This window comes from Chiroxiphia lanceolata, chromosome 2, assembly GCF_009829145.1.
Source record: "Chiroxiphia lanceolata isolate bChiLan1 chromosome 2, bChiLan1.pri, whole genome shotgun sequence".
Lineage (NCBI taxonomy): Eukaryota > Metazoa > Chordata > Aves > Passeriformes > Pipridae > Chiroxiphia > Chiroxiphia lanceolata.
The window spans coordinates 91,180,031-91,203,025 of NC_045638.1; the positions used below are offsets into that span (position 1 = coordinate 91,180,031).

At 38.9% G+C, this 22,995-nt stretch overlaps 1 protein-coding gene across 2 annotated transcripts; it reads right to left on the reverse strand.

Moving 5' to 3' along the window:
* Positions 1-298: 298 nt before the first annotated feature.
* Positions 299-22,596, reverse strand: KEL (Kell metallo-endopeptidase (Kell blood group)). Of its 2 annotated transcripts, XM_032680588.1 has the most exons (19): positions 22,378-22,596; positions 22,127-22,279; positions 17,100-17,241; positions 15,398-15,601; positions 14,682-14,806; positions 13,602-13,748; positions 13,281-13,343; positions 12,126-12,314; positions 11,582-11,727; positions 10,150-10,273; positions 9,525-9,635; positions 8,723-8,821; positions 8,125-8,202; positions 7,584-7,687; positions 6,649-6,759; positions 4,479-4,546; positions 4,093-4,250; positions 3,173-3,268; positions 299-1,948 (listed from the first exon to the last, which is right to left on the reverse strand). In XM_032680588.1, the coding sequence occupies exons 2-19, from the start codon at positions 22,142-22,144 to the stop codon at positions 1,772-1,774; spliced, it is 2,160 nt and encodes a 719-aa protein (XP_032536479.1). In that variant the 5' UTR covers positions 22,145-22,279; positions 22,378-22,596; the 3' UTR covers positions 299-1,771. The 2 variants fall into 2 exon arrangements, with proteins under 2 accessions (XP_032536479.1, XP_032536480.1); XM_032680589.1 differs by lacking the exons at positions 15,398-15,601; positions 17,100-17,241; positions 22,127-22,279; positions 22,378-22,596 and adding an exon at positions 15,269-15,364.
* Between the last annotated feature and the right edge of the window lie 399 nt (positions 22,597-22,995).

A 22,995-nucleotide genomic window follows, 5' to 3' on the forward strand; every position in this document is an offset into this window, starting at 1 on the left:
GACATCTGTATTACACACAATGTGTTGTGCAATGTTAATTGATATTAACATCTAAAAAAAAGACAGTCTGGACATGCTGCTAGGAGAAAACTGAATGAGTGAAGGAGGACTATACACTGTTTAAATGGCAACAACAAGCACAGGTCCAATTTTGTTATTTTTTATGATGAGTAAATAAATTATTTTGAGGTATTATTATCTATGACTTGGAAGTTCAGCTAAGAATGACAGTTGTGTTGGGAACAGTGCAAATACAGTACAAAGAAACAGGGCTGATCATAAAGAATTTGCAATCAAAGTAATTTTTTAATTAATATTTTAGTTAAGTAATGAAAACAAAATCTCTGAACAGTCTGTTCTTGGAAAATATTTTGCTGCATTGGTCAATACTTAGAAAGTATTAACACAGTTATTTTTACAAGGCTTACATTGATGAGGGATGTTTCCACTTGCCATCACCTATTCCACAAACAATCCCCATACAGCCAATATAACAGGTAAAATAAAGATGCTCCCAAAAGCAAGAACAGTTTGAAGAGTATGCAGAAGGTAGGAGTATTTTGTATTCTTATTGACTTTGGTAAATTTTAGAATATTGGTATAAATTTTCTAATTATGAGAACCTGAAATGAATGTAATTATTAAGGTGATCTTGAGAATATATTTTAAGCACTTCTCCTGCTACCCCAAAACATTGCTTCTTACCTCTGTTTTTCCTCCAAATTAAATTAACACCTAAAATCCAATTTTAAGTAGAAAGTAAAATCCTGCAGCAGCTCTACTTGTCTGTTTGGATGGTAAATATTTACAAATGCAGGGATGAGAGAACTTCCAGGAATGAGAGAACCAGGTTCAGGATCCAGAGAAATTCTTGGATTTCTAATTAATCGATCTTCAGAGACTTCTAGAAACCCCCGTGACTGTCCCATACTCCACCCTCAACCATATCTTTAACCCTAGAGACTAAAAAAGAAAGTCTCGTTGAAAAAGAAAGAAGAAAGAGAATCTGTTCTCAGCTCCCAATCCCTCTTTCACTAATGGGGATGCTTTAGTCTTTCCCCTTTTTTCTCTCATGAGTTTTTATGATTAAACAAAAACAGAACAGAGAAGGCCTTCAGTAACCTTCATTATTACAAAAACAGAACAGCGAAGGCCTTCAATAACCTTCATTATTACAAAAACAGAACAGAGAAGGCCTTCAGTAACCTTAAACAACACCTTTCAGCCGGGAAACTGTAGTCACTGAGTCTTTCCTAGTATCTGTCTCAATTTATTAGTAAAAGAAGAGAAGAGGATTCTTCCCTCTCTTATAAAGTACATGTGTGGCTTGCATTTTCCTAGGAGTCATTCATTCATGAACAAGTCTTAGAGCTCCAGCTTATTGACCTGTCCATTAAACATGACTGGGAAGCAGCTGGGGTAGACAGGGAAATGCACTGAATAGAGGGACTAGTGATGTTAACAGTCTTTCTGTTCATAGCTCCTCAGAAGTTGCTGCCTGCTAGAGACTGGGTAGTCGCCTTGGGACTTGTTACACTCCAGAGTTACATCTGGGACAGAGTTCTGACAGCCTTGGAGGAGACCTTCTTCACTTATAAACTCAGTTTAAAAATTTCCCTACCATCAACTTCTACAGAGAGGATAACAAGAAAAGGAAGATAAAGGAAGGTCACCCATGTCACTCTAGGGGCCCTGCGAAGAAGGTCATACTTTCATGTTCAGGCCTTCCTGTCCCTGGGGTCATATCTCTCTTCCTCCTTTCCCACGCAGATTACCAGACACGGCATTTGTTGTCTGGGTTCATTGGGGATCCACTGGAACAGCGGAACAGCTTGGAGAAGTCCTCGCTATTGCTGACAGGCCCACAGACACGAAGTGGCAAGGGACTATGCGGATCTGTGTTCAGGGAAAACTGTAGCTTTTCTGGCTCCTGGTGTCCACACATTGCCTTTCAGGAAGTAAAATAGAAAAGTCAGTTTGGGTGAAAGTCCTCATGTCATCAAGACTTAAGGCTCCTCACACCTCTGCACACATGTCTGAGGGTGCTAGAGTAAACAAGGCAACATGCATACATGGTTGCCAACAATGTTCAAATCTTTCTTATGGCTGTTTTTCCTTTCCTTATACTTCTCTGTCCCAATTTCTCTATCTGACAAGCCATCTGTTCTTTTTCTGTACTGCATAGTCCAGAACACAGGGAATTTAAGCCATCTTGGTTAGGATCATTCAACCTTGGACTCCAAATAAAGTAATGGTAAAGATATTGTCTCAGTGTTTAGTTTCAGCTTCTTAAGTGAAATCAGTGAGTGCTCCTCAAGAAAGAAGAGCACTTACACAAAATCCCATTACTACCTGAGAGACTCAGGGGAGGATTATGTGACTTTACTGGTGTTAAACTGGCAATCCAAGTCTTCCTTCTTGTGATTTCACTCTTTGTTCATTGACAAATGATGCAGTAGCTGCCAGACAACTTCTGAAATGCAAATCTTGCCACCAAGACCCAATAATCTCCTTTTCTACACACTGCTCTCACCTAATCTCAATACATGCACAAAACTTTTCCCTTTGCACAATTACAGTGACTTACAAGGATGTGACTTTTCTAAGCACAGAAATCCAATGATCTATCACAAGGAACTCAACAGCACAGCTATGCACAATTGCACAACTTTGCAGAAATCCTTAAAGCAGGTTCCCACAGAAATATCTAACTATGTGTGCATGTCCTTCTAGTTCTTTATCTCTAAATAACATTTGAAACTCTTTTTTTCAGTAGAAGTCACTCAAAATGATTAGACATCTAGTTATTCAGCAAGACAGAAAGGCAAATGGAGGAACGGATGGACTTTTGCAGTAAGATTTCACTCAACAGCAAAAAAACTACTCAGAAGCTGGCAATGCTTTCCCTGACACAGTTTGTCTGCTATGAGTTAATTTTGGTAGATTTCAGATCTTTGTAAAAGTTCTATCTGCAAACAGGACTTTTGTTAGCTTTGAAATCTCTAACAGGGCCCATATCTGTAAATTTTAGTTTCTCAATAATATTCTGAATGTCACAGATTTATCGGTCATTCCCAGTTCTGTGAAGAGAGGGAACAGAGATTGAATATCAAGAAAGACAAATTAATAATGGAGAGTGAGAAAGACATATGACTAGTTTAGAACTCATTACATGAGCAAAACTGAGGTAGAAAAGTTGATCATGTGAAAGTCCAATCTTAGGTAAATCCTTCTCTTCTTTGTGCTTTTTCTGCCAGTTCTTATAGGCCTGTGGAGAGAGAAAATGGGTAATAATAATACTGTCCTCCTTCAGACAGTAACCCAGGCTCATGTCTTACGACAATGAAATCTATCAATCTAATACATATTTAATAAATTAGCAAGATTGTATCATTCTCCTCACTCTGAGGCTCTCTGCTGCTGGCCATGCCCCTAATAATTCTACTGTGCGAGAATAACAACATAATTCCTTTCCTTCCCATATCAGATACTCCTACACATATTGTCATAAGAGAAGATGTGGTAACTGGACAATGAAAGAATGAAAATTATGTTCAAAACAATTCACAAATATTTGAGTGTAAATTAAAAGACTTTTTACCTCCTATCATTCTTTGTGCAAGAATGTAAAAGTACTGTCTTAGACCTATGGATCTGACAGCACTCCAGTAATTAAACTGCTGAAGCACTGCATGAGGAAATAAAAAACTCTCTCTAGATTAAAATATTGCTGAAAATATCTTTATGGAGTCATTTTACCACAACACAGAATTCTGTTTCATGTCTCAGCTTAATTCCTCAAGTATAACGTACACATAAATAATAGCATAATATGCATAACATAAATGGGGAAGTAAAGATGGTGAAGGGGAGAAGTTGTCTTACAGGGAAGTAGTGAGGTTACAAGCAAAGCTTCGTGAGGATCCTCTGGAATAACAGAGGGTATGAAGGGCTCATGGTTCACTGGCACAAGTGTGCAAGAAATATGTAACTGAAGCAGCATATAGGAAAAGGGTACAGCAGAGCAATCCTCTGACATGGCAGCTGAGTTGTGTGGTGAGACTATGAGATTAGGGAAGTAAACGACAATACCTGGTAAGCGATAGTGAGCCCTCCAGTGTCAGCTGTATTCTCCAACAGTGTAAAAGTGCCACTGACATTAAAGCTGTAGCTTTCATACTGTTCAACCAAGCAGTCTATAGATTTTTGTAGTGCACTCCTGTTGCATGTAGGACAGCCCTCAGGCAACACTGTGGGAAAAAAAATCCTAGAAAGTAACACTATTTATGGCATTCATCTGCGTTCCTCACATTAATCCCTGGTTCTTCTTAGTAGTCAGCTTGGGCTGGAATGGGGTTTCCTTAACTTCATCTACCTTAATGATATATGTATACATTAAAATAGTGACTAAGATTTCATATCACCTAAGGGAAAGTACCAGTGGGACCTAGAAGAGTAAATAAAGAGCCAGTACCCACCATAACCATAGAACGAGTGGAGAATTTCATGTGCCATGAAGACCCCAATGGCTCCAAAGTTCACAGCACTGAAAAATAAAGATGAAAAGAGTGCTTTTGGAAAGAAAAAGAGGGCAGATGAGCATTCCTTATAGCCACTGAGCACAACTGTGGGCTCAACAGGAGTATTCTACTCTGAGAGCACACAAGCACTTCCTATTTATTGTTGCTCAGATATGTAAAAATGCAAATACAAGTGTAAACGATCCTACAAATGCTTAAAGTTATACTATGGGATTATTTTAAAGTATTTGTAGCTAATGAGCCATCAAACCAATGAAGAATCTGTGAATGAGGTTCTGCCTTTATGAACTGTAATGACATGTATTGTTGTTGAAATATGTCCTTATTTACCCCTAATTTTCACCACAAACAACAACTGTAATGGTAACCACATAAAAGCAGGATGCTTGGAGAAGCAATCTTGCAACAGTTGTCTAGTGAGAAATGATACATAAATTGGTAAGGCAAATTAAAAACATGAAGGTTTGACTACAATTTCCCTGGTCTCACATTGGCAATCTTGCTATTAGCAAGAGACTGTACTAGAGACCTCCAGTAGTTTTTTCTAAATGGAATTTCTATGATTCTATGCAATGAATTTACAACTAGTCACACAAGGAAGAGTACACTCAAACTGCATTTCCATTATATGAAATTATGGGCTCATTCTTTCTTCTCATGCACTGATTAGCACAGCTGATGCATGAAATTATTGCACTACATCACTGGGAACTCAGTAGGAAGTGACAAGAACAGCTCATCTTCTCTTAGAACTGCTCTTTCAGAAGCTGATAACTTATAACTGTTGCCCGGAGAAGCTGTGGATGTCCCACCCCTGGAAGTGTTCACAGCCTGTCTTAATGGGGTTGTGAGCAGCCTGGTTTACTGGAAGATGTCCCTGCCCATGGCAGGTGGGTTGGAACTAGTTGACCTTCAAGGTCCTTCCAGCCCAAACCATTCTACGATACTATAACAATTGTACTGCTTTTCTGACCTCTTGTTTTAAAGTTTATCCTCACAGTCATGTGAATTGGCTCTTGCCAAGTAAAGTTTAAACTCCGGAGCATCATCTGAGAAAATGCTATTGTGCCAATTCACCAAAAGCTGATCAAGTTTGTCTTATCAGTATGTTTAATAAGGTGACAGTGAGAAAAATGTATTTTACTAACACTGAATACAAAAGGAATAAGAAGCTGAGAGTAAGAATATGGTAAGTGCAGCCCACAGCACCAGAAAAAGTATTTCTTTTATATTATTCTTTTGAGATCCCCTTTTCTTAATACTATAATGAATTTGTTAAATACTGCAAGAACTAGAACATTACCATGGAGAAAAAAATTACTTTTAATTGAGACATGTTTCTTTCAAACTTCAGCCTTTTGCCACAGCGTAAGCTTATCTTTCACTGCTACGGTATTAGGAGAACTATCTATCCATTATCAGCAAAAAAGTACATTGGATGATATGTTTACGGTCAACTGCTTTAAGTGCTTTTAATATGAGAAAAAATATTGCTTAAGAGATGTGTTCTATATGAAGAAAGAACCCAACCAGAGTAGTATGGTCTACAGAAGTGTTCTTGTTGCAGGGGAAGGCTCAGAATTAAAACGCTATTTGCTTAATTCTTCTAGACCTTTTCTAGAAAAGATTTCTAGAAAAAAAAAAAAGATGAACTGGATACATTTGGAAAAGATTTCTGACAAGAATTTGCTCTGTGAGGCTCCTATTTTCTCTGGGTTAGGTTTCTATGGCTTGGATTTTAGGAATTCTTGGAATCTTGAAAATGAGAGGCAAGGGTGAAATGTCTACTTTACAGTTAACCTACATGAGACTTCTAACTCTTTGCTCTGAAGTAATACACTAGATTCCAGTAATATCCTACATCTAGTAACGTACTAGATCACCTAGATTCTGATTTTGCTCCAGCAGAGTCAATGATCACTCTCTTTCAGAAGTCATAAGGCAGTATTCATCTGGCTTCAGAAAAAGCTGGTTTTCCCCTTTTACTATGTCTTTCTGGGATGCAATAATAAAAAGAAGTTAAAGACAGACTCATTAAGACACTTCCTGGAAGAATGGTACAGCCCAGGGACTACATTCAGCTTCCACCTTTGCAGCCCCTCTGTACCTGGGAAACTCTGTGTGGAAAAAAGGGCTGCGAAACATTCCAGCAGGAAAGACCACCATGTGGTGCCTTATTGAGTAGTATGAATGCACACTCCAGGGATACACATGCCACCTAGAAGTGGAAAAAAAAAAAAAAAAAAAAAAAAAGAAAAGAAAGAAAGAAAGAAATTAGAGAATGTACTAACTTCTTATCTCAAACTTTGTTCCTTTCCTCCACTAAGTCGGCAAAAATAGTGTGCTCAGTTCAACTGTTCATACAGTACCAGCAAATGATGAAATTCACATGATCTAATTCCAGGTGTTCAAAATAAACCTTCACTTGTTTACAGATGGTCAGAGCTAATAGCTTAGTTTTCATACACATGAAGGGATTCTCCCTCACTACCTGTGAAGTCCTGCACAGAATACTCTTCAGGAAGTGTAAAGCCCTAAGCACACTTGACAATGCTGCCTGCCTTCTGAAGCATCCTGTGTCCTGCCAGCATTCACATTATCACAGTGCTCTGCTATTTCCTTCGCTTACTCAAGAGAGCATGGGTGAAAAAAGTGGGGTGTTTTCAAAAGTCTGGGACTCTTTCCAAAATGGTGGGGTATTTTGGCAGCATGTGCTCAAGCTGAACACAAGACAGGCTATCCAATTCAAGGCTTTTTAAAGGAGGGTGCAGCAATGCCGACTTGCAGCAACATTCCAAGCTGGTGAAACCACATTTAGAAGTACTATGCCCAATTCTGCCCACTGCTCCCCACTTGCTCTCCCTCTCCTTCCACAGTAAAAGAGAGATACAGACATACAATTGGTCACGGTCCTGAGTGATCTGCTCTATCTTATCCTGCTTTGACAGGAGAATTGGACTGGGTGATCTCCATAGGTCACTTCCAACCTCAGTTCACAACTGTGTAATTCTGTTACATTTTTCAGATCACTTTCTGACTTACTTATTCTGTGGGTGATGCTGAAGGGGTTTCAGGTAGGAATTTTCCCTCAGTATCTTCAAGCAGGCCACCACATTGAGGAAAAAGGTGTCTTCATTTATCTCCAACTGAGGGAAGAGACAGGCAATGTGACTGTCATAGGGCATAAGCAAGGAATTAATTGAACAGTATAAGAAAAAGAAAAGTTCCACAGGTCACAAAAGGGTTAATCAAAAGGGAAACCAATGGGATACTTGTAGTTTTTTTCTCTTCAAGTTTTAAAGACCTTCAGTTTAAGATAGGACAGGAATGTTATCTGCAGGCCAAGCAGAACATACCAACAGATCAAAAATTGTTTCTATCAGGCCAGCCACTCTAAATAGGAGACAGCATAGACAACAGTATAGAACAAAGGTTCTCTTGGCCCATATATCCCCACAAAATGAACAGTAGGAAATGTGCATTGCTCCAGAGGTCATAACTTCTTTCATAAGCAGACACGATAGCAGTTGGTACAGGTAAACCGCCAAAAATGAGACAGGTATGTTTACATTATATAGCTCACATTCTGGTATTCCAGGTTCACTTTGGCAGTCTGGAGTGTGTGAGCTGGATAGCCAATCTCCACCTGTAGTTTGGAAACCTAAAATAATAATAAACAAACAAATGAACAAAAAGAAACATGATCAATAGGAGGCTTTACGTTCTGCAAGCCCTTTTAAACGCTACTTCTAAACAATGTAAGCATGATCTATGAGTCAGCCCTTCAAAACGACAGCTACTCTGTTTCTCTTTCTTAACTCTCCAACCTGAGGTCTAATGTTGTTCTACTCTTCTTTTTCTTTATAGCATTGTTTTCTGCCATTCAGCCTTATAGCTTTTAACCTCTCTAGGTGTATAAAACTGAATTGTATCTCGATGCAATTAATTCAAAGTATCCATGGACAAACAAAAACTGAGCCTCTCTATGCCCACACATCAATGTCTGTACACATGCATGATGGCACTTATAAAACCACTCTCAGTGTTTAGTATGTATAAAACATCTATTTAAGATTGTGTGCCTGTAGAAGCAGGTAGGAATATGTGAAGGTGCAGGCCTCTTCCATTCTAAAGACTTCAGGGAAAGGAAGGCCTCAGTAACTTCAGCCTTCTGCACACACCGAGATTTTAGCGCTTTGGCGAGTCTGTTCATCCATCCATTCCAACTCATCCAGTCGGTCATAGAGGGCATCTTGGATCTCAGAGAACATCTGCTCAGCCTGCCATGGAGAAAAGAAAGAATGGTCACAGCTGCAGAAAAACATTGTTCAGGCTTAGCTACCATCTTCCCCCGCTCCAGCAATTCAACTACGGAATAATTGGGGAAAATTTCCTCTTTTTGTGATGAAAGAGATTTCAGTTTCCACAGTGATTTAGGCTAAAGTTATTTGGCATCCTATTTTCTCCCACACACCTTTTCATCTTGCCTCTCACAAAAACTATGCCTATGCTAACTGCTCCTTTTACTGCAGATACACTCAGAATGTGTTGGCATTGATTTGTTTCTTTGCAACTGGTCATATGATTGTTTAATGGCTTTGTAACTGAAAATCTTATTGAAATATATTATATTGGTGATGAATACTGTTAATACTTAACTGTTATTCCACGGAGCACACTGAGATTGCATGTATTTTTAGAGCTGTCATAGCTATTGGTGACACACATATATGACTTTGCTAACAGTTGAGACAAAGGTAATAACCAGTATTTAGCTTTGACTATTCTAGCAATGACAGCAATGTCTTGTTCTGACATGTCTCATTCCCAAAAAAGGAGGGAAAGTGCGTAAGCACAGGAATATGTAAAAAGGTGTAAAACCTACACATGATTTTGCTGCCTTGATGTGGTCATAAGTTGGCATGTCAAAAAAAGAAAGGTGAAGCTGCACTCTGCTTGGAGGGTAAGATGATGAATACCTACAAGTTTCTTGGTCTGCTGAGGGAAAATTTCTTGCACAATCATCTTCCCTAGAACTGGCTCAAAGAAAGAGCTGGTATCAGTCAAGCACTTCCTCCAGCGCTCAGCTGGGATCTGTAAGAACAGAGAAAGAAATAGACACATGAGAGTGAGGACAAATAAATATGAAGTCAGTAAAAAGATATGTAGATGTGCAGTCAGTAGCATACACATTGGTGTCTAAAAATGACAGCAGTGAATAAGTAATGTAGTTCTATTTAAGCTATCTCAGAAAGATTTAATCAATTAAAACACTGACTTCCTTATGATTTACTCCATTTATTTTCACTCAAGATGAAGATTCATATGCTAGCTGAGAAAAATACATAGAAGAAAGGTGATCATCTATATTTTGTTCACTAGTCCATGACACAGTGCACTCAGCTTCTGTAAAGTTTCGTGTATCATGTCTGCTCACATATTTCCTTGAGAAAAAGAAAGAAATTAATGGCCTAGTGAGAGTAGATTTCCCCCCCCCCAAAACTAAGAAACTCCATATAGACAAGGCATCAAGAGAACATTCAGAAGACATGACCTATGGCGTTCAGCTGCTAGGGAGGCTGAAGAAGGTGATTAAAGACTAACTCACCATTCTAGATCCCATTTTTCCATAAAGAATCTTATATAGGTCCAGGCGTACATCTTGGAATCGACTATCAAGGGCTGGGGAGAGATTCCCAACCAGACAAACAATCATATAAATGTGAAGGACCCTGTAGGAAAATGACATTTAAAAAGGAAGAAGGTTGAAGGCTAGTCACTCTAAACACAGAGGCAAGGCAAGAGTCAAAGGAGTACCTTGAGGCAGAGGAACCCTAGGAACCTGAACAACGTCAACGAAGTACTCCGAATAGGCTACACCTGTGGTTATCAAAGGAGGATGATTTGACAGAAGTCAACCAAAGAAACCCCAGAACACCATTGAGACTCAAGGGGTAATTGCCTGCGGGGGCACAGGATTCTTTATGGGAAGTAAGAGAACGATAATTTTCAGGACTAGGTGAAACTTATTAAAGAATATTTGAGAGGTCTGTGGGATTCTGAGAGACTTCATTACAGCATGTTTATGGGAAGGACCAAAGGCAGGGAAAGGGAAAGATCGTGGTGGATTGGGAGAACATACATGGGAAAATGGAGAGGAAAGGTGGTAAGAGAGAATGGTTGAGTGTAAATCTGTGGCTTGCCAGGGTGTCTATCTGACTGAGCCCTGCACATTGTCAGTAGGATATTCCCTATTTTATTAAATACTATTCTTAACTAACATTCTATTTGTTGTGTTTGGGGATGGATCTGAATACTGGAGAGATAATGAGTCTGAGAGTTGACTGTGGGAGGGACTTTTGTTCGAGCTAGTTGCTGGAAAGAGAAGTCTGAGAGTTGGCTATTGGAGATACTAGTGGTTTGGACCGGGTACTGGAGAGATCTGCTTATACATATGTGTTTTTAACAGGAAGAGACCAGAGTAACTGTAACCAAAGTAGGGCTGCAAGACTTAGGGGCTCATATCCAGGTAATATACACAAGTGCCAGCAGCTATGGACACCAGGGGATCTAGGGTTAGCTTCTGGACAGACTGAATAGCTAAGACCAGCTACTGGAGTGATCCATATTTTGTGTGTGCAAATATGTATTTCGCTAGTATAGACCAGTCCTGATTAGCTGGAGCTGGGGAATAGGATCGGGCTGTCTGAGCTGTTCGTGTTTATATTAGTGTTACAGCAAAGGTGCTGTGTTCCATCTCTACTGATCACACTTGCACAGATACACACACACACACATATATATATGATATATTTTTATATATGTGTTCGTATATGGTGCATGCATATGCAAGCCTATTGGGAATATGTGCTAAGCCTAAGTACCGGTCAAATCTGTGGATATAGAGCCACAGTAGCCTTGCAATTGTTAGACTACTGGATTCAGCAGCCTCTAACACAGACCTATTTAATTCATGGTATCTGAAGTAAATATTTCTTGGGGCATGAACAACTACAGCCACAGATATGGACTACTCCTACCTTCCCTTGTGCCATTTTTCGATGAGTTGTGACATGCCTCTTAAGTAATCCATGTCATGCACTGCAATTGGCTGAGAAAGGTTCATTGGCATGGGATGGAAGACAGCCTGGAGACATGACAGCCAGTCAATAGCAGGTGCATTTTCCTGGAAGTAAAACAAAGCTTACATACTGAACTATGAATCTAAATTGACTCATAAGAAATAATAGAGAAATAGGATAATCTTTCTAATACTGTTAAGAGATACTTTCAACAAGTCCAATTGTTTTTATGATGTGTATATTGATTGTAGTAGAAAAGGAGAATTGACTTTTTTAAAGGGAATTAGCACAGGAGAGGGGAGAGAATTTTGGGCCTGAAAAAATCCAACTGCTGTCAGTTAAAGATCCTAAGTTTATAAGTTATTTCAAGCTCAACAGGCTCCAAGTCTAAGTTGCAAGACAATGGCATCTAAAAACAGTATCTCCTTTGTCTTTTGATCTGGATCTTCACAATTTGAATGTCACATGTAATCATGTTACTTAAGTTCTAAGGCATAGATACCTGTAGCTCTCTAATGGTGGTGCGAAAGAACAGCATCCCGCTCTCCTGTCTTTTCTTCAACGGGGTGACAACTCGCTGGAGGTTAGAGATGAAGGCCAAGGTAGGGGAAAAGGAATCAGGGGGACCATCCTGTGTCTCTCCAAGTAGGACCCCCAGTTTCCTCAAATATGAAAGATACACACGGAGAACCTGCAATACAGACTGTATGATCAGTGGGAGGAACATGACTGAAAATTAATAACCGCATTCATCCGTCCATCCATCCATCCATCCATCCAACCATCCATCTTCACCATATAAACCTCAATCTTTCAAAACTTCTTGAGACCCACCCCTAAAACTGTCTTCTCACTGCAACATTCACAAGTGAAGTACAGTTTCTCAGGTATAGTTCCTCTCTCAGTGAAGAACACTGAATTCCCCAAAGATTATTTTTGTCACAGCATACAATTACTTTAAATACTAGAATAATTTTAGAGATGCGGGCCTGCCACCTCTGGAAAGAAATGTAGTGATATAATGAGCCAGTATTTTTGATTGAGAGAAAATGTCAGCTTCTAGTTTCAATCTTTATGAGGTATCAAAGGAATGCTTGTGACAGGTAGACAGGTTTAGTTTTCTTTGAGGACTCTTCTGAAAGACTCAGACTGAGAAACTGAAAACAACTCAGTGTTTACGAAGTTCAGAAAAATGTCAAATTAATTTTGTTACAATAACTCTAAGGGTCAAAGAGCTTGTTTCCCTAACTTATGTTTGAACATTTTAAAATAACTATAAAAATGCTAGCTACCTCTGCCCCCAATACACAGATTTTGTTATAAAGCTTTACTTTGGACAAAGAGATTTTTTAAAAACATTCATTCAAGGTGAAACGCAAAGGGAAGGCCATGTTCATATTACTTGGCAAATATAAACTACAATTTTAGCATTCTGGTTCTATATAAGAAGTTTTAAACCTGGCATCTAAAATGGGTTACATTTTACGAACTATCTTTTCAGAAAAGTAGAGTTCTGTAAAGAATTCCTTCCGGAGTCATCTTCAGAGGTGACTGACCGTAACCCATGGAAATAGACCACTCTGAACCAGGAGGCAATTCAAGGAGATCCCTTTACCAAATAGCCATTTTTACCTTGCTTCAGCCTCTGATATGTTACCTCAAGATAATTTTTCTCTTTGAATTCACTCTCAGGTGGCAACTCAAACTCAGGATGGTCAATCTGCAAAAAGGAGTAAAGGAAAAACATCTCACTATTTCCAGAAACCCTGGAAATGTGAGAATATGCTCCGCAGGCTTTGGTAATTTTTGTATTATGGAATTTGAAATGTTAATATAATTTATGTAATAAAATCAAGAGTTTTACTGAAATTTAGGAAAACTTTCCTCAGAGAAGAATATAGGCTTAACTTGAGCAAGCCTTGGTCTGACTCTTTACTCATGGTGCTTCCTGGTAGTGCTCTTTCTTTAGCAAACTCACCTGAATGATATTGGTTTTGGGGTCAGAAGGAATAGGTCCCACGTGGACTCTGAAAAAGGGAAAGGTGTTGTATCTGCCCATAAGAATCTGAAGAGTTTCATTAAAATCTTTTGTTTCCTCCACATCTGTGATACTCCATCCACCAACCTAGAGAGGGAGGGAGACAGCAAGGCTGCAGGTGAGAAAAACTTGCTTGATCCATATTTACAAAATTTTTTTCACACCTATGAGCTTAGTCATTATGACAACTGTGAGGCAACAAAGCAAATAGCAATGGGGGAACTTGTGAAGAGCTCTGATGGCTTTAAAATGACCTGACACTTTCCCTCAAGCAAAGCAATGAACTGAATATGACACAAGGAAAATGAATTATAATTATCAGCAGAGCAAGGTGTGCAGGAAAAATAAGCTAGATAAGCAGGAGAGAGGAAAGACGTCTCATTTTTCTAAAGGCATCCAACAACCAGAACAACCAGGAATCAGGGCTCACAGGTCCCACTTCCCTGGCAATCGGATTCACAGGTGGGCCTGTAGTTCCTTCTGCTGGAAAGTTCTGCACCCTCCTTGGAGATAAGACATAAATGCTCTTTTGCTGGCAGGAAGATGTATAACCCTCCATGGCACTAAGAGGAGTCTTCCAGAATGGAAAGAGAAAAATTTTATTCTTTAAACAAGCTCCCTTGGAAGCCTGGACTACTGGATGGCCATCAGAGTTTAGATATAAAAATTTTAGCTGTTTGCAAGATGTTCCCTGGCCTGTAAGTCAGATACTATTGAACTAAGCTTCTGAGATTAAACACGATCCCTCTTTGTAGTCTTGGTTTTTTGACCATCCTTAAGTCATGTATACAGTTATGAGGAAAGATTCAGATGATTTTCTGATGTCAGAAAATCAGATATTGAAACTGCATTTAAAGCTAGAAGATTTATCGCTTAGAAGTCGTGTTGCGAATCATGAGTTTATTTCAGGGCCAGATGCTAGAAAAATTACATCCTGTAGGACCATATGACCCTAACTGCACACTTTCCTTCTTGAAGGAATTATCTTCTGAAAGGAGAGGAAATAGCACTAATATTCACCTGATTTAGGAGGTCCTTCAATGGCTGAGCTCCTTGAGATTCTATCTGTTTGATATTCATGCAGGAACGATAGAATTGCATTGCTTTCTCCTGGGCTGAGCCTCTTATCCCAAACTGTGGACTCTCTGAAAAAAAAAATATTAAACATTTAAAAAGTGGTTTAAAAAAGAAGTTGAGACAGTGTTAAAGCAGAGAACAGTTGTAAGAAAATACTACGCTTTGATTCAGAACATTTCAATAAATACATCCACATTTCCCACAGCAACTCAAAGCAAGGGGCCTTCTAGTGCCACAGCTCTTCCTGAGGCCAAATATGTGACATTCTTTGCATGGAAACAGGAGCACAGCAGGAAGATGGTGCATATTTAAGTTCATATCTGTCCTACATGGAGACAGGCCACATCACTAGAGTGCACATTCAGACAAGCACAGCAACAAGTGCTTACTTTTACAAGACAACAAGAAAATAGTTTGAGTTGCTGTCAGAATTTTAAAATGTGACTTTCATCTGTTACACTTGGTAAGGGTAATTAAAATGTTTAAAATGCAGCTATTGTAATATGATATGCTCAAAAATAAATCTGTACCTGTAATGATAGAAGAACGAAGAGATAGGACTCAGTCCCTGTTAGGAATGATTGTGCTCTCAATTACTAGTACTCTCAGCTCTAACTGAGGCAGTTGCTGAAGGTAACACACCAATCATCTGTCCCTACCTAAAAGCCTTTTCAGGATCAACAGATTTTCTTCCAACAACACATCAAATACATTTAGTGATTCTTCTGCGGTTCTGCTTGAGTGTATGCCTTCCCAGTTGCCACAGGCATATTTGTAGAAATCCTCACAGGGCTCTACAGTGTCATTCCTAGAATTCAGGAGTCTTTTCAACAGAGCAAGACCTGGCTTGACATCACAGGATCCTGGAGAAGAAGTAAATAGGAGAGAACTGAGCAGTAGCAGTGGAGAGTGAGAACAACTCCAAACAAACAAATAAATGAACTAAAAACAGAAACAAAATACCTAAAAAACCAAACCAACCAACCAACCAAACAAACAGTTCTCTGTGGGACATTTCCTCCAAAAGATTTATTTTTGGTGCAAACTCCTTTCCATGCAAAGTGTTAAATTCCTTGTAAGTCTTTGCTGAATATGGAGTGAAATGTCTTCTGTCTTTCACTTCCCAGGAGGATTGTCTTTGCACTTTATAAGGGAGATTCTTCAAATAAAGGGCAAGTAATCAGTCCAGAGGTGGTGTTCTCTCTTTGTACTACCTAGGCAATCACAGTTAGTATTATTCTGCCTTCTTAATGTCTTTTTTCTGAATCAGCCACATTTGGCCTAACAATAAACAAGAAGCAACTGATAGTTTCAACACATGATGCAAAAGAAAGACATAGCACAGCAATAGTAAGGTCATAAGATTAAAACATGGTTTGTTCAAGTATGGGAAACATACCTCAGCAATATTTTTTAAAAGAGGACAAAAACTTTCTATAATATCTTACTTTGATTTGTGACTCCCTTTATCTAAACTGCTGCAAATCACTGGGTATATGTTCTCATTTTGGTTCAGTGTCTTGTATCGACATCAGATCAGATCAATTATTTACTGAAATAAGCCACCTGTAAATTAAAGTGAGACTTTCCATACTATGGTTTCAACAGTTGACATGGGAGAAGGTTGGCAGAGTGGAAATAGACAAGATCTAAACTAACAGTTTTTTCTTGGTCTATGTAGTGAATGGCCTCCAACACATAACAAGAGCTAAAGAAAAATGTCAGGTAGATGAATAGAAAAAAGCTAGGTAAAGGGTCAAAAATGCTTATTTTGGAGTGTCTGCATCCACCAATATAAATGCATCTTCAGTATTGAGCATTCTATATGCTCAGACATTGCCATGAACCATTCTCTAGATAGTTCTTTAGCAAATTTGAAAGGCAAATTAATATTTCTGCTCTATGCTCAGAGCTTCTCCATTAGCAAAAGACTATGAGTTTTCCTTTTACACTGTGACTGCACTGACCTGTGCTAGAAAATCAGGACTAGACTTAAGCCAGAGATGAAAAGGTGGAGGAGGAGCTCCAAACACCAGATTCTGTTCACTTTCCTGGAAGTGACTACAGACAGAACAGAATATGTTGATGAGATGCAAAGCAATATAATGATGCTCTCTCTGAAAACTGGGCTCAGGCATATCGAATAGCAGGCAGAGGAGGACAGATGTGGAGGATCTCTCCCCAAAGAAGAGGTAGGAAAATGTAACTTTTACAAAAGATGTTATGGTTCCCAGAGATTCTGAAAGTCTGGTTCTTAACATTGATGCTAAGCTTAGTACACGATGGAGGCAGACTGGAGAGAAAGGGATCTTACAAATGGGGTGGATAAGGAAGAAAAGGAAAGGATATCCCATATTATACCTAGAGCACAAGTCATCACGATGTAGGTGATAAGCAGTGTAAAGCCAAGGACAGTACTGAGAATAAGTGTACACAGAAGTAGGCTTTTCCCCTGAAGGCATCGTTCTTTCTTTGCACCTGTTCTCAGCTCCTCGTCACAGGTCTGAAGAGACAGAAAAAATGAAGAAAGAAAAATTTATATTAAAGTTAGCACTGATAATATACTCCATCTATTAATCATGGATTAGTGTCAGAACACCAATAGTCATCCAAGTCATCTAAGTGACTGTACTCCCAGGGGCTTTCTCCCTTTCTTTGTTTCCCTGTCTTTTCAAGCTACAACTGTTGCACTGAGCTACTAATTATATATTGAAAATGCAGCTTGCAGAGGAGGCTTGTCCCTCTTTAGTTCACTCTGGTTTGTGGAATCCCCTTGCATATACCTCCTGAAGATATCAAAGCCTTTTTGAGTCCATTTAAAGCTAATGATGTGATGTCTAGAACTGATGGTTCTTTATTCTGTTACAGTCTGGCAACCCGAGCACTAATTCCAGATCTCTCCTCAAGAAACAAGTACTGCATCCTAAGCCCTCTAGCCTGGTTCAAGTGAGAGAAAAGATTTGCTCTATTCTATAACCTCCAGTAAGCTGTAAGTCACTGAGAAAATCTTGTATGCAAACATGTTTTATCTCACATAAATTTAGTTGTTTTCATAATGTAGGTGTGTCTTTTTAGTCAATAGAGAAGGCTAAGCACCTTATGAGTACACCTTCTATTTTGGATATCTGTCTTACGATGAGCTGAAGCATCCTCCAGAGTTACCTTTCTTTTTCTCTCTTGACTGCAAAGGAAGATACATGATTATCTAACATCTACCTGGATAGTTAGATAACATTTACTCTGTGTGTTCACTCCTGCATATTTTAATGTACATAAGATGGAGAACAGCAGTTTACAAAAGAACAGACATCGGAATGCATACTGATAATATAAGGAAAGGGAAAGAACTGAATAAAATGAAAGGTAGGATGACTGAATAAGAATATACATTAAGAAAAGGGAGGGAGGAGGCAGAAGGGGGAAAACCCCAGAAGATGATGGAAAACCCTGGATATAGCAAGCAAGGAGTAAATCTTATAGCTGTGAAAGCTGATTGAAGAGTTACTTGGAGAGTCCTGCATGCCAGTGTCAGGGCCTGGTTGATGCTGTCCCCACAGGCTCAAGCTTAGCACCCTGTTGAAGCCTGGTTCTCTGATAAAAGAAAGCTATTTGAGAAACCTTGTCAAGCCTTGTAACTCTTTGAGGAAAAGTGAGAAGCAGCCTCAGTGAACATGTCAAATTTTTCACTTGGCAGTTTCTTTTTGCAGCTCTCATGCGTGATCTCCATCTGAGCTATGCTGCAGTGGCAGCCATGTCTTCATCTGGACATGCATCCCATTGATCTGGATCCTGATCTTAATCTATAGACTTGATTCTGTAGGTTTGAGCTTGGACCTGCCTGTCAATCTACATTCTTGATTGACCCTGCCTACTGTCACCAGACCTGCATATACCCTGCATTTCCATCCTGGGTGGGGAGAGCTCCCCTTGCTGACTGTCTTTGCTTCCTGCTTTCTTTGTCATGATTCTTAAGTCCCAGACTGCCATCCCTTTTCTGACCTCGCTGCTCCCTTATATGCAGTACATACCCCTTCACTGAAGGAAACATTAAGGAAATGAATGAGTCTGCTGTTAATCATCCGGACTAATATACTATGTACAATTCCTGTACAAAAACATTAACAGAACAAAAAACACAAAAAACAATAGGAAAAGAGACCTCATTATTTCATATCTTTCAAACATGTATTTTATTCAATTAATTCAGAAGCCTTTCAAAAGCTTACTTGACTCCTGGAAATTGCTAACAAGGGTTAAGTGCCTAACTGCTTTTCTCCTTTAAAATCCTATTATCCTGACTTCTTTAGGCAGGATGCTGAATAACTAAATGGAAAGCATGTACATACAAGTGAATCCTGGCATTAGAAGGTGCTAGATACAGAACATGATCATACTGGCACTGTTCGAAATATAAAGGAGGACATCCAAATTCCTTTCATAAGTCCCTGTAGCAAAACACTTCAGGTTTTACTCCTAGAGTAAGAGAGTAGGTATCACAATTTAACAGTATGGTAGGGACGTGAGTAAAAGAAAATTAGCTTAGCTAATTTTGAGAAGAAAAACTATTCTTCAACATGCAAGCCCCCAGCTTTCACCATTTAGGAGGGAGTGAATGATTCACATTCACAATTCTTTTGACTTCTCTGTTGCAATAGACTTCTTGTTTTTCACATTAAAAATCTGGCTTGTTCCTACTACGAAATATTTATAATTTTGCAATACTTTGGTTTCATGTTATCAGAGGACATCTGTCTCTCTCTTTTGAGTAATAAGTGGCATGGCTGTGGAGACACTAAGAAGAAATTGGTGTTTCAAGACTGTCAGTGCAATTTCTTATGACCTTCTGGTTAAGAGTAGGTCTATATCAAGCCTATACATTATGTTTCTTTTGAAATGCAAAATACATCAAATAGTAGATTTTAAAAATCTGTAAGAAAAACAGGACTGTCGCCCTCAAGTCTCCAATGTGAAACAACTACCTTGCTAAGAACAATATGCCTCAAAATAACAGCATACCAAAAAGAAGTGACAGGAGAAGGGGCTATGTACCTCCACTTAGAAACTGGATTATGGTCTGCGCTATACGAACTATAAGGATAAAAATTTTATTCAAACACTTCCCTTCCATAAGGAATGTCTTTCTAATCTTGCCTCTGTAACTAGGTCTGGATTTGAAAGATTTTATGTGGACCTACATAAACAGAGATAAAAGAGGAGGGCAATCATACTTAGTTGTCCTTTCTATCTTTTTCATGACAACAGCTTAAAAAAATCTAGACAGACAAATGCCCACTCCTTCAATACTCCTACACAGATACTGACCTGGGTAAAATCCCTTCAGACTCTTTATCTAGAACAAACTTCACTTTTGTGCCTCGACGGACTAAGTGGTTCACAGGTACTGAAATACAGAACCCTTCCTAAGTCAATGATTTTTGGCCAAGGGAATGTGGATTGAACTAGGTGGAACCAGAGCTGAGATATAAAAACTTCCAGGATACAGGATACAGGAATACTACATAGCTTGCAGGAAGCAGCCGCACTTTATTTGGAGGCTCGGTTGCCTCATCCAGAATGTTCCATATAAAGACGCAAGTGAATGGTTTGAACAAGCCTGGGGAAAAGGACTTCAAACTCTGACAGAGGTTTTCCTTATAGGTCTCACTTAGGAGTGAGAAAAATAATCAGTATTTGCATAAAGTTGCAGATGAATGCAATTTCCAGTACAGTTTCAGTTCTTTCATGCTTTTAAGAATGTGCAAGTGTTCAAATTCAAATGGTTCCACTGCAGCTAAGTGAGAAGAAATGCCTGTAAAATCACTAAAAGAAGACTTCTAATTGTCATCAATTATAAAATGTATTATTTTGAATTAAGATACTATATCAACCATCTGATTCAAATGTGAGCATGACTTAGATTAGCAGAATCATAACAGGTACAGTTACCAAAGTAAGAACTGTTTTATACACCTATATCAGCCAAAGAATTTGATTTTCTTGCAGTATCTCCTTCTTTCTGTTTGTGAGTCATTCCTGAATTTTGAAGGGAGGTTGAAGTTCCTCTGCATAATTCTTCCTCACCTTTCATTTTCACAGAGTTCAGTGCTTTGCAGAAAAAGAAGCATCTGGCTTTCACGAAAATAAAGTAAATAGAAAAAAAGAGATCAAAAGTAGAGAGAATTGGAGTTATTTTTCATAACTATTTACCAGATAATTTAGAGGTTTTATTTTTCAGCCTGCAGATTATTCAAGAATTACTGACTTTGGCTGTTACCCAAATTGCATTTATCACATTAGTCATGTGGATGGCATATTTTCAGACTAATGCCTCCATACTTACCAAATATTTCATTTTCTTAAATTTATCTTTTGTCAGCAATTCATGTAAGCACAATAAATTGAGCCCATTAAATGCCATTTGAGAAATATTTTAGTCTGTGTTCAAAATAGAGTATTTGCTAATGTGAAATACGAAACAGAAAGGTTGCTGAATTATATTCTGGACTACTAAAATTTTAAAGCATAACCACGGCCAATAACTAAAATGATAACTGTTGTCTGATCTTTATCACACAGAAATATGGAAATGGATATACAAAACAATAATTTCTGCAAATTCTTCAGCTAGAAAAATGCAGACAAGATAAAGTTATCTTTTGAATTATAGCCAGAGTCACACTGAACAGCTCTCATTGTAACAAAACATAGGTATTTTTTAGTTTGAATTATTTAGTCACATAGAACACTTTACATATCTCTGTTGTCCTTGAATGTTTCCTATATTTTAGCAATGCTGACCTAACAGTTCACTTCAGTGCAATTTGTCTGTAAATACGAAAATAAGATTTTATTAGCCATTTGTATAAGACATCAAATCAGAAAAGTTAAGACATCAATTTAGAAAAGTTATTCCACTCTATATGGGAAGCAATTAGCCTTATCATGTCATTCTCATATTCCAAACAGTATGCCATGTTTATACACAATTATTTGGGGGTGGGGGGAAATTGTATGTTTCTGGGTAAGTACTTTCTTATAATTTTGTGTGGAAAAAATGGAGATACAATAAAAGAGGCCATTATTATTATTACTACTACTCCTATTATTATTACTACTTATTGGTCGGTGCTTCAAACAGTTTGGAATACAGTCTCAGGGTGGCCATTAGGATGACTAACAGGAAGGGCAAGAACCCCTAAATCATTGCACCATATCCCACATCGTCAATCCCGAGACCCGGACAAGCCCTTTCTGGATACAAACTGTCAAAAACTCAACTACCCCAAGTTCCCTAAGGTAATAAGCAGTGTAGGTGTGATAGGGACAGGAAAAGAGAGGTGTGAGACAAAGGTACCTCAGCAGACTGCAAGACAGACCCATTTCCTTACCTCAGGAGGAGTGCTCATCCTTGTCACTGAGCAGGCTTTGCTTCTGCGGTTACCACAGTTGTCAGCTCTGTTTACTTGTTTGCTATCAGTCTTCCATGCCCAGACACACTGCTAAGTTCAGAGACAATCTCTTCTTCCCAGCTTGGCTGTTTGCTGTGGGGAGGAGAAGAGAGAGGAAAAGCTCTGAGAAAAACGCCCTGAAGAAAATGGGAGGGAGGGAAATGGATATGTTACTACAACTCTCCACCCACCTTCTAAACACCTCTCTTCTCATAAAAAGTACTTTTTGTTCCCTTCTGTGTCTCCCTGTGACCCACCAGTCTTTCTGTCTCTTGGAGCTCCACCGAAATCTTTTTGAACACGAGTATGTGATTCTCTATCTCCTTCAGCCTCTACTCAGCTGTTTGCTGTTTCTTTTCTCTTCAGCAGCCTCGCTATCCTGCCCACCCAACATGCCTGTTTTGGTCTGATATTCTCACTGCCATTAGCCTGTTTCAACCTGCTGCTTCTCTGGGGCCCGGAGGCCTCTGCCTATTGCAAGATAGTGTGGGCTACAGATCCTAGTGCTCCTCCTCCCACAAAGGAAAGGCCACGGTGCTGACTTACTTCTTGCTTTCTCTCATCTGCACCCTAGTGTCCATTCAAGGGGTCAACACATCTGAGTTTTTCTTTCTCATTAAGAGTCATAAAAAAAAAAAATCATTCATTATTGATTCTATTTACAGTTGTTCATTACTTCTCAGGTGATGGCCAGCCTGTGCGTCTTTGCTTACTTAAAGACGCATATTGGGAAGATTTGAGAGGATGGTTTCTCTGCTTTGAAGACTGGGAACCAGGATCACTTCTCTCAGACATTAAAAACTGAGTAG